Source organism: Siniperca chuatsi, linkage group LG7 (genome assembly GCF_020085105.1).
Source record: "Siniperca chuatsi isolate FFG_IHB_CAS linkage group LG7, ASM2008510v1, whole genome shotgun sequence".
NCBI classification, from domain to species: domain Eukaryota; kingdom Metazoa; phylum Chordata; class Actinopteri; order Centrarchiformes; family Sinipercidae; genus Siniperca; species Siniperca chuatsi.
Window position 1 is genome coordinate 17,013,481 of NC_058048.1, and position 12,791 is coordinate 17,026,271.

The 12,791-nt window shown below is 38.3% G+C and overlaps 1 protein-coding gene across 8 annotated transcripts in view; it reads right to left on the minus strand.

The window, feature by feature from the left end:
• The window catches only part of grik4 (glutamate receptor, ionotropic, kainate 4), a 317,151-nt gene that overhangs the window by 105,156 nt on the left and 199,204 nt on the right, over window positions 1–12,791 (minus strand). For all 8 annotated transcript variants that reach the window (XM_044203352.1, XM_044203355.1, XM_044203351.1 and 5 more), the window contains 2 exons: window positions 9,389–9,553; window positions 5,744–5,841 (listed from right to left, as the gene is read on the minus strand). In XM_044203352.1, the coding sequence (XP_044059287.1) occupies window positions 5,744–5,841; window positions 9,389–9,553 (263 nt within the window). The remainder of the gene's footprint in view (window positions 1–5,743; window positions 5,842–9,388; window positions 9,554–12,791) is intronic.

Below are 12,791 nucleotides of genomic sequence, written 5' to 3' on the forward strand. Positions count from 1 at the left end.
ACTGACATTAACTAAATTTAGTTTGAAAGCTTCCTATGGCTAATGGCAAAATGACCTTAGTCCAAGGCTTTGTTTGAAAATAACAAGATGAGGATTGTAAATGGAGCCTTGTGCAAATCTGAATGGTTGATGAAAAGTCCTTGGTCTATTCCTTCATATCTAAGTCACCACTGATAAATAAAAAAGAAATAAAAAGATAAAAAGAATCAGATTTGTCATCCTTGAGATTCACAGGAAACAAAGCAACAACAAGAGCCAGAATAGCCAGCAGATAAGCACCTGTAAAGCAGCAGGAGCCCCTCATCCAGAGGAGCAGTTAATGTTTCTCATTAGTCGATATTAATCTGCCCTTCCTCCAAATCCTGACCCCAATGTTTGCTTGCCACGCCACACAAAATGGAAACAAACTACCAACATGACGCACACAGTCAAATCTTTCTCTGCAGTAGCTGTTTTTCTATCAGTCACTATTAGTGCTAAACCCAGATGGGCTCAGTCCCACTCCTCTGTCGCCCCAGTGGAAGTAGCCTCCGTAGCTGCAGTGGAACCCGGGGAGTGATTGATAGGGGCTGGTAGATGACGTGCTGATCACCTAGTGGGGTCTGTCAGCTGCAATATTGCTGCTACTGTCCCAGGCAACCAGCCGCCGGAGTGCCAGCATCTGTGGCCTTACGCTCACAGTGAGGGATTAGGTGGTCAGAGTAATGTGTGCACAGTGGCAGGTGTTGAGACACATACACACACACACACACACACACACACACACACACACACACACACACACACACACACACACACACACACACACATACCCTTCTCACTCAGCTACGATGGTTCAGGGTGACCTGTTTTCACCTTTTATAGACAGATATAGTATCGCAGACAGACACACACAAAAAAAATAAGATTACCTGTTGATATTAGTTATGGATGTGACAAATATTTTGTATAACACATTACATTCTCAATCAATTCTTATTACAATATTTTTTATCACAAGTGATACATTATCGATACATTGACAGCAAGTATTGTAGGTTCCATTGAACATGTGAATTAGGGATTTGGGAACCAGTTGGCTGTGCCATTAGCCATAGGAAGCTTTCAATAACTAACTTCATAGTTATTTGCTAATTTGAGTCATCTAATAAATGTCAAATCCGATGAAAAAACATCTACGGTTGCTTTATGAAGTGGCTTTGGTGCAAAAATGCGCATCTGTTTGGCTCATAAAGCTACTATTCATGTCAAATGACATTTGAGTTTGTTCTTCTGCTTTAGAGGCTTTCTGGGGGGCAGGCAGTGGGATGCCTGAAAGGTATCATTAAGCACAAGCACCTGCATCCTCCAGCCAATCTACTCATCTCCTGCTGAGCGCACTCAGCGGTCAAGGCTAAGTATAGAATAGAGGTTTACCTTATTTCCCAAAGGTTTGCTGGTTTTGCTACTGTGGTACTGGATGAGTCTGACTTACAGTAGTGCAGATTTGTGCTGCTCATCTCATCAAGGATAACTTTGCCATCTTGGTAAAATAGAACTTTGGCTTCAGCTCCACCCTCTCACTCAGCAGAGAAGCTTTTTCTTGTAATTTCCCACCACGATGGACCTTTAATGTGCTCAGAACTGACTATGACTTATTATTTCTGTGACTTATTGTTTATTCACTGATCTACTGTATATAATTTTTTTTTGAGTAGCATAAAGGGAACTACAAAACAAAATCTCATTATACAATCCTGTGTTATAAAATGATCAATATCTTGAAAAGATATGAGTTACTTTAGCCCTATTCATGCAGGACTAGTATTACCTGGGGTCTTCTGTGATTGGTCATAATAGCAGAGGTTGTCTTTGTTCTTAAACTTGTGAGAATCTGAGATGCCCATAATCAGTAAAGTAAGAATTCCACTGCTAATAACTCACCATGTTTTGCCAAAGGTCAATGCTTTTTAAACTAAAAGCACTTAATAATGCAAAAATGAATAAACTATATGACTAATATCTGCTTTAGGGCATATTTCCCTCCTCAGTTAAACAGATATAATGGTTTTCATGGATAATTGTGTTTCATCATAATTGTTTACATTCTGTGTTACAGGATCTCCGGTATCTTAATACCACATTTATTGTGGGTAATGTGTCGTAATAGTACTGTATTGTTAGTAACGACACCCTACCACTGATATAAGGCCACGCTGACAAAGGCTATTAGCCAGGCATCCCCTTCAGAGTGATCATGACAAGAGAAATGTGACCTTTTCTGCTAGACAAAGAACACACACACATACACACACACACACACACACACACACACACTACAGCAGCTGACGTAGCTGATTTGTACAGCTCAAGCCTGAGATGGGGGACCTAATCAGAGAAATCAGCTGGTGTAGTGTTTGGTTGGAATAAAAATCTGCACACTCTTGGCTCTTGATAGCATCCTGATCCTCAGTTATGCATTCCAGGTATGCAATAGTCTTTGATTTGATGACTGGAATGAAAACCAGCAGCAGGGTCCTGATGACCACAACTGAGAACCATTGGGCTTGATTAATTGCCTGACAACCTAAAAATAGTTATTAATGCATTTTATAGAACAGAATGAGTAAATATTATAGTATTCCCAAGGAAACAGGTTTTTCCCTGGGTGTATTAATCTGGTGTCTATTGTCATGACAATTACTTGTCCAAAAATGCATTTGTGTGTATGTTTATATCAAAATCCCTCATCTCTTCTGGTAAAATATTTTTCATGACTCATCCTGCACTGGGGGTGGACACAAAATTACATCTACTAACATGTGATTATACATTTTGTAGGCAACACCACCAACTCTCAGTTTATATAAAAGTTGCTGCAGATCTAGTAAAGTAGCATTAACATATGTTGGACTGGATTCGGTTGTCAGATTTTAAACACTGCCAACACCACTATATGTTCTCTCCATTTCCAAAGGCTCAAACATTCAGCAAGTTTTTCTTGGTGTTACTGTAAGGTGAGAAACGTGTCAGCACATCAAACTTGACTCTGAAACTCAAACATATTTCACAGTACTGCAAAGATACAAAAAAAAGCTACATATGGGCTAAAATACCTACTCAGTGCTGTCTAGCAGTTGTAGTTCTGTCCTGCTCTTGTGAAGGACAACACTTCACAATGTACAACAGAGCAACAATATGGATATGTACATTTACTCAAGTACTGTAAGTTCATATTTTAGGTACTTTACTTGAGTATTTCCATTTCATACTACTTTATACTTCTGTTTCACTACACTAACCAGCAGTATTTAAAATAGTTAAAACTAGCTCCACTGTGACCAACTACAACAGTAAAATGCTACTTACATATTATGCGCGAGTGTGAGCAATCCAATAATATATTATATAATAGTATATACGTCAATTTTACGTCAATAGTATATACGCCAATTTTCTGCATTATGGTTACTTATGGGTACTTTTGATACTTTTTATGTGATTTTGCTAATGATACTTTTACTTGTAATGGAATATTTACAGTATATACTGCAGTATTGCTACTTTTACTTAAGTAAAGGATCTGAATACTTCCTCCACCACTAGTAAAAGGAATAAAACTGATTCTCTGTCAGCTTTCTTAAGTTAGTTTAACACTTAATGCATACTTGGCATCATTTTGTTCAATCAATTCAAAGCTAAATTTTGGACACTTAATGTGGCTCTAATAAAAGGGAAGTATAAGACAACATGATCTGGAGGTGTACACCACTGTGGTGAACACTACTATCACAATAACAATGTTATTCATAATCAAAATAATACTTTAATACCATTGAAAAAGATTGAATTCAGTGCTTAACAAAACATGGATTAGAAGAGAAGAATAAGAATAAGTACAGGGATAGAGTTGCATAGCTGCACTTGACAATGGAGTACAGCTCTCAGCACAAAACTCAAGTGTCATACCCTTGAAAAAATGGTAGTCCACGTCTTGAACTAAAAAAAAGTCCAGTGGGAGAAGAGAATTGCCAAGAGTGATATATGGATGTAGTATTTCATTTACAGAGCAGATGAAGATGGACACCCAACTGGCATATCAAAAGCCCAGTGCAAATGTTTCTATGAAGCTGTCAAGTTATGTGTTGTAACACATAGCATATTTTGTCCTCAGGCACCGTAGCAGCACTGAATTATTAAGAGTTAAGCTAAACACTAAATAGAATTCAGCCTACAGCATTGGTGACAAAACTGGCCAAGGCCTAATGGAAATGACTGCTTAAAAAGTGTTATGCAAGGACAGGACAAAGATTAATAATAGTAATAATAATAATAATAATAATCCATGTAACAAACATGGACGTTTGGCCAAGCTTAAGTATTACGGTCATCCAAATGATTGTACTACCCATACACGTGCAATAAGATGGGATAAATAAAGATGAAATTTGAACCAGTGTGGGGAAACTTTTTTATGACTCTACTGCATCACTTAACAACTCAAAAATGTCATTTTTCACTTTATGGGCTCTTTAATATTCATACAGTGGTATTATCATAGTCAGTGCTTCAAAGCAGTCAGCCCCACAAGTCAATGCCACCAGAGATTTTTAACCGCAGGGAGTCCTGGTATGTCTACCACTATAACAGGCCGATGTCTCATTAGAAAGACAGGCTGTACTGTTCCAGAGGACCTTATAGACACTGGGATGGTAATGGGATGTCTTTTAATAGTCATGCTGATCAAATCCATGCAGTTAAAAAGGCAGCTTCTCTGTAGACCATTTGCAATTGTGCTGGGGAGCACATCAGAACACACTAGTTAAAACCAAATGATTGATGAACATAAAGAAAGCTGACATTAGTTAGTAGTTTTTAAAATCTGTAGTTAGTATACAGTAGACAATATAAGATGCTATCAGTATTGCTGAATTCACTTTCATAATCTAAACTGTCTTCCACAAATAGTGATAAACAAAGTATCAAATTTAGCAAACGTGCCAAAGCATTGCAGTGAAACCATCACAGATAAAGCTCTGCACATATATATCTTTTCTTATTTTTTGATCTAGTTTATGGTTTTGTTCAATTCAAAGGCACTCTGTCTCTTGATATCAAGCAGCAAAACACACCATGTCAGAGTTCAGACAAGCCAATTAGCATCCAACTGGGATCTGCTTGCATGCAGTCAGACTCTAAAGCCAAATCCACTCAGTCATGTTTAAATTGTTGAAAACATGTTTTTCTTCACTGTTAAGATAAGAAAATATATCTGTTGACTGGTTCTGTGAAAATAATATCAATGATACTAGCATATGTTAAATAATCTACTAGGTAAATATCCTAATTCAAAACACCAGATGTAGGGATAGCACAAGTTGGTTGATGTCAATCCATGTAATCTGATCAAAACGACAAAACTTGTCCTTTTGTTTTTTTGTATATGTTTCTATAAAAATCTCAAAACAGTGGCTAGCAAGCCTCTGGGAGCCAAACTGCTCCAAGCTAATGAGGGGAATACAGGAAATACAATGCCCAGCGGTGCTTTGATTTGAGTGGGACTGGAATGGAGAGTTAAGACACTGTTGAGGTATTTCATCATTTTCACTAACAAGTTGAATTTCATTCCCCCTCAATCTCCTACAAAAACCCCACCAGTGGCTAATGAGCATCATTGTTCGAAATTCTGTATTTCTGGTCGTACTGTAAACATGCTGCCTAACATGGGCCCACGGCTACAGGCCAGTTGGGTGCATAAACTCACCTCCTTCTCTCCACAGATATTGCTGATGATGGAGTTGGAGGCTGGACTGGCAGAGGGACCCAGGACTGCCACCACCCCTTTAGACATGATCTGGCACACTGAAAGAAAATAGAGAAGGGGGGGGGACAGAGACAGCAAGAGAGAAAGTAAGTCATTCAGTGTTAACTAGGAGAGTAAAGTACATGCTTTCTTCAAGAAAGAAGAGTCAAGGCATAAAAAAGGACCTCATAAGTCAGATGTTAATGGATGCACATGCTGACTATCTCAACCTCTAAACAGATAGCGCCTGAGCCAGCGCTTCTACTGTCTCAAGGGAACCTGACCCTACATGTGTTTGTGAAACGTGCGCAAGGCCAAATGCATTTGTCCATGTTTAATATGCATAACGTGATGCACATACAGAAACATCCTACAGACCCTGCCCATGAGCGTTAAATAGCTTGTGGGGGAAACTGATATTCATGTAACTGACTTTTACATATGGAGACGGAAAGATATAGAAATGGGAAGAGACACAGACTGATAAACAGAGTGACAAACAGTGAGAAGGGCAGAGAGGCAAGAATAGTGACAGGCAGTGATATCTGGAGGCTTAAAACATAGAATCTCCTGTTGGAACATTTGCACATGAATGCCATAATATCACCAAAAGTGACACACACATCTCATCTTGTTTTCCACATTCTATGTTTTACTAGGACTGATTTAAAGGCTTTACCTTTGGGGATAATTAGACGGAAACATTTTAGTGAATGTGAATTTTACTCCTCTCATGTACACAGGCAATATGCTTTTTTTCTCCCATACTGAAAAACACAATGCCATTTCTTGTGAGTTTATAATCCCTGGCTTCTAATTAAACCACTATAGTCAATGATGACACAAGAACAGACACTACGTACTGTTCATCTGTGCACAAAGTAATTGTGTGTGATGGTATTTTGATGTCGGTTATTGGGGCAAATGCACGACATTAACCGTCAACGTGTGTGAAAGAGGCAAAGGGGGAACCGTTTTTGGGACTGTGTGGTGAATCCAGAGGCAGTGAATCGAATGATTAATAAGTAATCCCTTAGTCACCCATGGTGCCTGTAAGGCATGAACACACTGACACCTTACACAAACACCCACTTGTATGCACACATTTACATTACAGTACATGCGCACACACACACACACACACACACACACACACACACACAAATTATCACCTGTCTGCATGGCTTCACCAAATTATAAAGCTTAATGATTTGACTGCCAGCAAACATGCTCCTGGCCCCTTGATTTGCTCCCTGTCTGCACAGCTAGCATTGTGTGTGTATGCGTGAGATACAGAGAATGTGCATGAAAAGTCTGCATCAAAACTCTACCTCCTCACCACGGTTTCTTCGTCACCCCCTGGACATTGATGTCAGTGTCAAAGTGTCCATTAGTGCTGTGAGTTGTCAGAATAGCACTGTGCCGCTTGCTGGTGGTCAAATTATGATCAGAAGGTCACTAGGTCAGCTGAAGTCAATTTTTCCCACTTAACATTGATTTTCACTGATCAATACAAGCTATTAGAACCTGGGAATGATTAGAGGGTTCTAAGTTTTGCTGGTTACAAGAGGAAGGATGGACAGACAGACATACAGGAGAAGAAAAACACGAGATACAGTAGAACCAGAAATACCAAAATACAGCCACACCCATGCATATGAACACATACAAACCACCACAACCAAACTCATCCAGCTGCAGGTCATGGTGCTTGCAAATTGATAAATTGTTTTAGTTTCCTTTCAGATCTTAATGGATCCAAATTTTAGAAAAGACTAAAACATTCTTAGTTGGCAATCAGTTTCCTCAGGTGCACACATGGCAACACTAAAGCAAACTTTACACGCAGTATATAACTGACAGAATGGCTGTTTGTGAACTGTCATGTGGTGTTTTCTGCCTTTAAAAACAGCAACCAGTCCAGGAAGGCATCCATTTAGTCAAGTCAAGTTTATTGATATAGCAAATTTCATACAACAGGCGCAGACTCAATGTGCTTCAAAATAAAAGAAAGCAAGAAAAATAGGCAAAAATCATGCATTCAAGATAACAACATATAAGATAAGGACATATTACATATATGGAAACATATAAGATAAAAACAAGATAAAACGGTATTACAATAAAAATGGAATAAGATAAGTAGGTATCATTATTAAGGGAATAATAATTATAATAATAATAATAATAATAATAATGATAAAAATACTGATTCTATGATAAAAAATGTACCGTTAACCACACACTTTAAACCTAACTAAAAGCTTGCAAAAAAAGATATGTTTTTAGTCTGCTTTTAACAGAAGAATTAGGAGCTGTATACTACACAGGCAGGAGTGAGTGCTTGAAAGGTAGGGGAGGGGCCTTTCTGGGCAGGTACAGTAGCACTCCCTCTGCGATATTTCCATCTAACTGCGGCCACTGATCCGTCCCTAATCCAATTCCTGCCTCTAATTACACACACACACACACACACACACACACACACACAAAACATTTGCACAGTTTACACACAATCCAGCATGCACACACCAACACACGCTACTTTACACACAGAGAGAAACACACAGGAGGAAGCACATTTAAGAAGGGTTTGTAGTAAACCAGGTAGAGCAAGTGATTCAGCTTCTTGTTGTTGTGGTAAGTGAAGCAGCGTTTCCATGGATTAAGCGGCGCCACTGAAGATCTTGTGTTTGTGAAAGTGGGAATATGTCATATTGAAAATCTACCCCCACACTTCTTGTCATAGCTGGTTGTATTGGTCGTTTTCTCCAGACACATATGGTCCTGTATTGACTTTGGATAGTTTTCATTAAAAATTAAAAAGTCTAACCAATAAACACTGAGGTGTGAAGCAACACGTCAACACACAGTACCACTGATGTTCTGGGTAGCTGTGAAGTAAAAGCATTGATAAAATTGATAACAAATAGGTACTCCAGCTTGTGTTAACGGAGTCACCCTCAGTAATGCATTTGTCACATTTGTGTGACAAATAACTGGAAATGTCATAATGGCTCATTTAAAGATCCATAAGTATTTGTGTTGAAGGTCATCTCTATTTTGACATAGATTAAGTCATTTTTACATTACACTGCCTAGTCCTTTTTACACAAAATGTGGTTTTGCTCTGCCCTGCCGCAGCAGAATGAAGGTTGCCAATATATAAGAGAACAAAATACAACCCAGAAAACAGACATAAACACACCGTTTGACTCCTGCAGCTATCAAAATATGACAGCTCATTTTGCGTTGCTGTACCACAAATAATTAGTTTGCTTCTGTTTGACCAAAATATTGTTAAACTAGGCAGACTTTATCTCTATGTACTTGGGGGAAGAGTGTGAGGGGAAGAGTGAAAAGAAGACAGTAGGCCTGTATTGAAATGACAGGCTTGCTGATTTCAAAATGAGAGAGCACTTTTGCTGGTGCGATTGCTGACTGGACCCAGCAGCGCCTCACATTTATTACTTTCTCTGTTTTTCTCTGACTCAACACATACACATATATTGTGTACATCAGACTCACACCCACATGAACAAACACACACATCAACACTTTCTTTTCCTCAGCAATTAATTGGCATGTCTTCCATGTGTTACTTACTTGTTTCCCCCATCTCATATTCACTGTCTCTCAGCAGTTCAAAGATGTCCACCTCCAGCTTGCCAGTGGTTGAGCGGTTACTGTTCCTGTTGATGCTGTCTTTGGCCAGCGTGATGGCCAAACGCTCTCCTCTGCTGCACTCCATAGGGTCATCAAGGATGGCAGCTGAGGAGAAGAGAAGGGAAAAGAGCGATGGGTTGTGAGTGTGAGAGAAAAAAAATATAAGAAATAATTATCCCCACTGGTAACTGCTGTTTTACATATGAATGAGAACCAGGGCGGCCCATAAGGCCAATGATCATTAAATCTGAGAACCTGTGAAGACAGGTCGTGTATTTAAAGCCTTTTTTCTTTTAGATCTACATTAAAAGTTCAATCCACTGAAATCTGCTCCCAAGGTGTATGGATTTATTAGCACCAATACTTAGGTGACATTTTGTGCACACTGTTCTCCATTAATCTAAAGTGCCTACAATGGCACAGTATTGATCTTAATAAATTCAAATAAACTTTGGGAGTGGCAGCTTTTAGTGTGTGGGATCTGCTTTTGTTCTAAAAGGGTGAGTGCTATTTAATGTAAATATCTGATCTGTATGATAAAATCTTGAAAGCTTAAAAGTTTTAAAATTGTGCACCTGTTCTAAGATGTTTTCACACTGTATAGAAAGACACTGCAAAAATAAAAATTCATAACATACCGTTTACTGCAGCAGAGCATTCAAAACATCTGTTGGTTGTTTAACTTTCATTGAGGCAGTGAAGCGATTTAAAACTACAGCCAGAGATGCTACACTGTGTAAGTCTACTATAACATTAAATCAGTTTGTCACAGGAGTTGTTGTCATGTTATACTGAGAAATGATTTATACACTTTCTGTATGCAATAATTGTTGTATTGTAGTATAATTATCAGAAAAAGTGATGCCTGTCTTGTATGAGGCTTAGCTAAGTCAATTATAAAAGGGACTGGATGTAGATAATGCACTCTTCTCATTCTTATGCAGAAAAAAATAATGTAATTCCACCACAATAAGACTGAGAGATTAAAAAGGATTTTAATCATTCAATCATACTACATAACTAAGGAGTGGTATATTTTTATGCATTCTCTGAATACACTGTACCAATAATACGAGACATTCAGAAAGCAGGTTCAACTGCCTAACATTTACTTTAAAACAAACTGTTTTTTTGAAGATTATACACTGTAACTTTATTCTATTTTGGATAAAAGGATAAAAGTTTGATATCTTAAATTTATTCTGTGACCTTTAAAAGCATAGATGTCAAATTGTCATCGTGGGCAATGAAGCAGGCACAGTAAACATCATCTGTTCATTGTGGTATCAAACAGGAAAGAAATGGAATGAAATATATGATTTCATATGTTCTGAAAAAATCTTTTTAAATTCAATTTTTCCATGAAGGTGTGATGCTTGACCCCAACAACTCTATGCTGCCTCAATACTCATCTTGGCTATTTCCAAGATCACTGAAGAGCCTGGCCATTACTGAAATGTACTGTAATAATTTAAACATTTCACATCAGCCACTTAATTATGTTACAGCCCAACTACATCAGCAGGCACAAACAACCAACATTCATAGGAACTGTAACATACCTCGACAGGTCTATGCCCCGGGTAGAAAGGAAAACACAATAAAATGAGCAGCAGATGTCTGAAAGCAGGCTTTCTAATTAATGTAATTATACTGGGTTAGCACAAAGGTTCTCAAGTTAAACAGATTACATTTGCAGCTAAAACAGAGGCAGGAGATAAAAGTAACCTACCCGGAAAAGGGTGAAATTAATAAGGCACAAAAAACACAATTAAGCACAACTTGGCTGAAAGGTAAATGTACTGTAGACGAGCCATTAGAGAGAAAAACTGCAGGTGGAGAGTTGTAACTTCAAGCCTAATAATATCAGAATTATACGTGCAGAGCAGCATACAGAACTGGAACGTGTCTGAAGTGACCTTTTCCCCGCTGATCACTCAGTTGAATAAACAACAACTAACTCTAGCTTGCAAAGATGAGACATTGATGAGCCAATGTCTACAACCAATTAAAATGCTTTGCTAAGATGCAGAGAGTAGCAGTGAAAGGTCATCCAAGGTTGCACTCATCTCTCTGATTGAAAAGCTGTGGACAAAGGACATATTAAATTCTTTATGTACTTAACGGACTACAGCTGACAACAGCTTATCACTGGTATATTATTTTGATAGTTTAATACAAATCAAAAGGCACACATTCAATGAAACTTTTATTTGTAGGCAAGCAGGGGATATTTCTCTGCATTCAGCAACAAACTTTAGTTGTAGTTAATGTGTTGTGCAAAGAGTGTAAATGTGAGTGTAAAACAATCTTTTGAGGACAAGCAGGCATGTTCCACATTCATTACAGTCTGCCATTTTTAGCCATCTAAACTTCTTATACCATAAATGGCTTCAGCATTCAATACAGTCATCACTAAGCATGGTTCCCACAGAGTTTTCAAAATCCCTCAAAGCAGACACAGCCTTACGTTGGGAAATGTAATGCTTTACAAGTTTTAGATTTTTTTAAAAACTCAAATATAAAACCCAGCTTCGTCAATATTCATCACTCAGCTCTCTGGACTTCTCTCTGTCCAAGGATCAACACTTCAAAACCTGAGAAAAACCCTGTGATGGAGATTTATGTCGACACAGCAGCAAGTTTAAAACGAATGGTTTCACCATAATTTGTCAAGATCATGACTAAAAATATTGGGCCTCTCTGATGTGTAATTTGACCATTTCCATGTCTTACATCCAAACATAACAGCGGTACATTCTTGGACTACAGTATAAACCTGCTATAATAATATATTTACAATAATAATGGATCAAATGACTGTGTCCTGTATACAAAAGGGGTTGCTCGTAATGACAAACCCACAGAGATTTATCAACCAACACTGCAGCTGTATGGAGTGCTTCAGTGCCTTTCAGCTCATTGTTTTGGTTTCATGGCCCACAGTTTTATTGTGCTGGTCCACTCTCACTGATCTTATCAGCATTGTTTTCAGATGCAGCAGGCAGCTTCGGAAAGCAAATGGTGGAAAGCTAACCAGCGCAAAAAAAGAGTGAGTATTGGACTTGGTGGGCAGACACAACGACTCCAAATGAAAGCTGATGTCGCTGTGTATCTCCTGGATGTTTAAGGAAGCCACATATTTTCTAACATGTTCGCCATATCAACTTAAAAGGTGATCATATCAATGTTGTGTTTGCAGCTTGTTTCCACTGCCCCAAGTGGCCAATAAAATCAATTATTGCCATTAAACAAAACAAATTAAAAATGGTTTCAGTTTGATGTCCACATGTGTGTAGAAGGTAAAACTTTGAGGCTCAATAGCTATGTTTCCACCTATTGT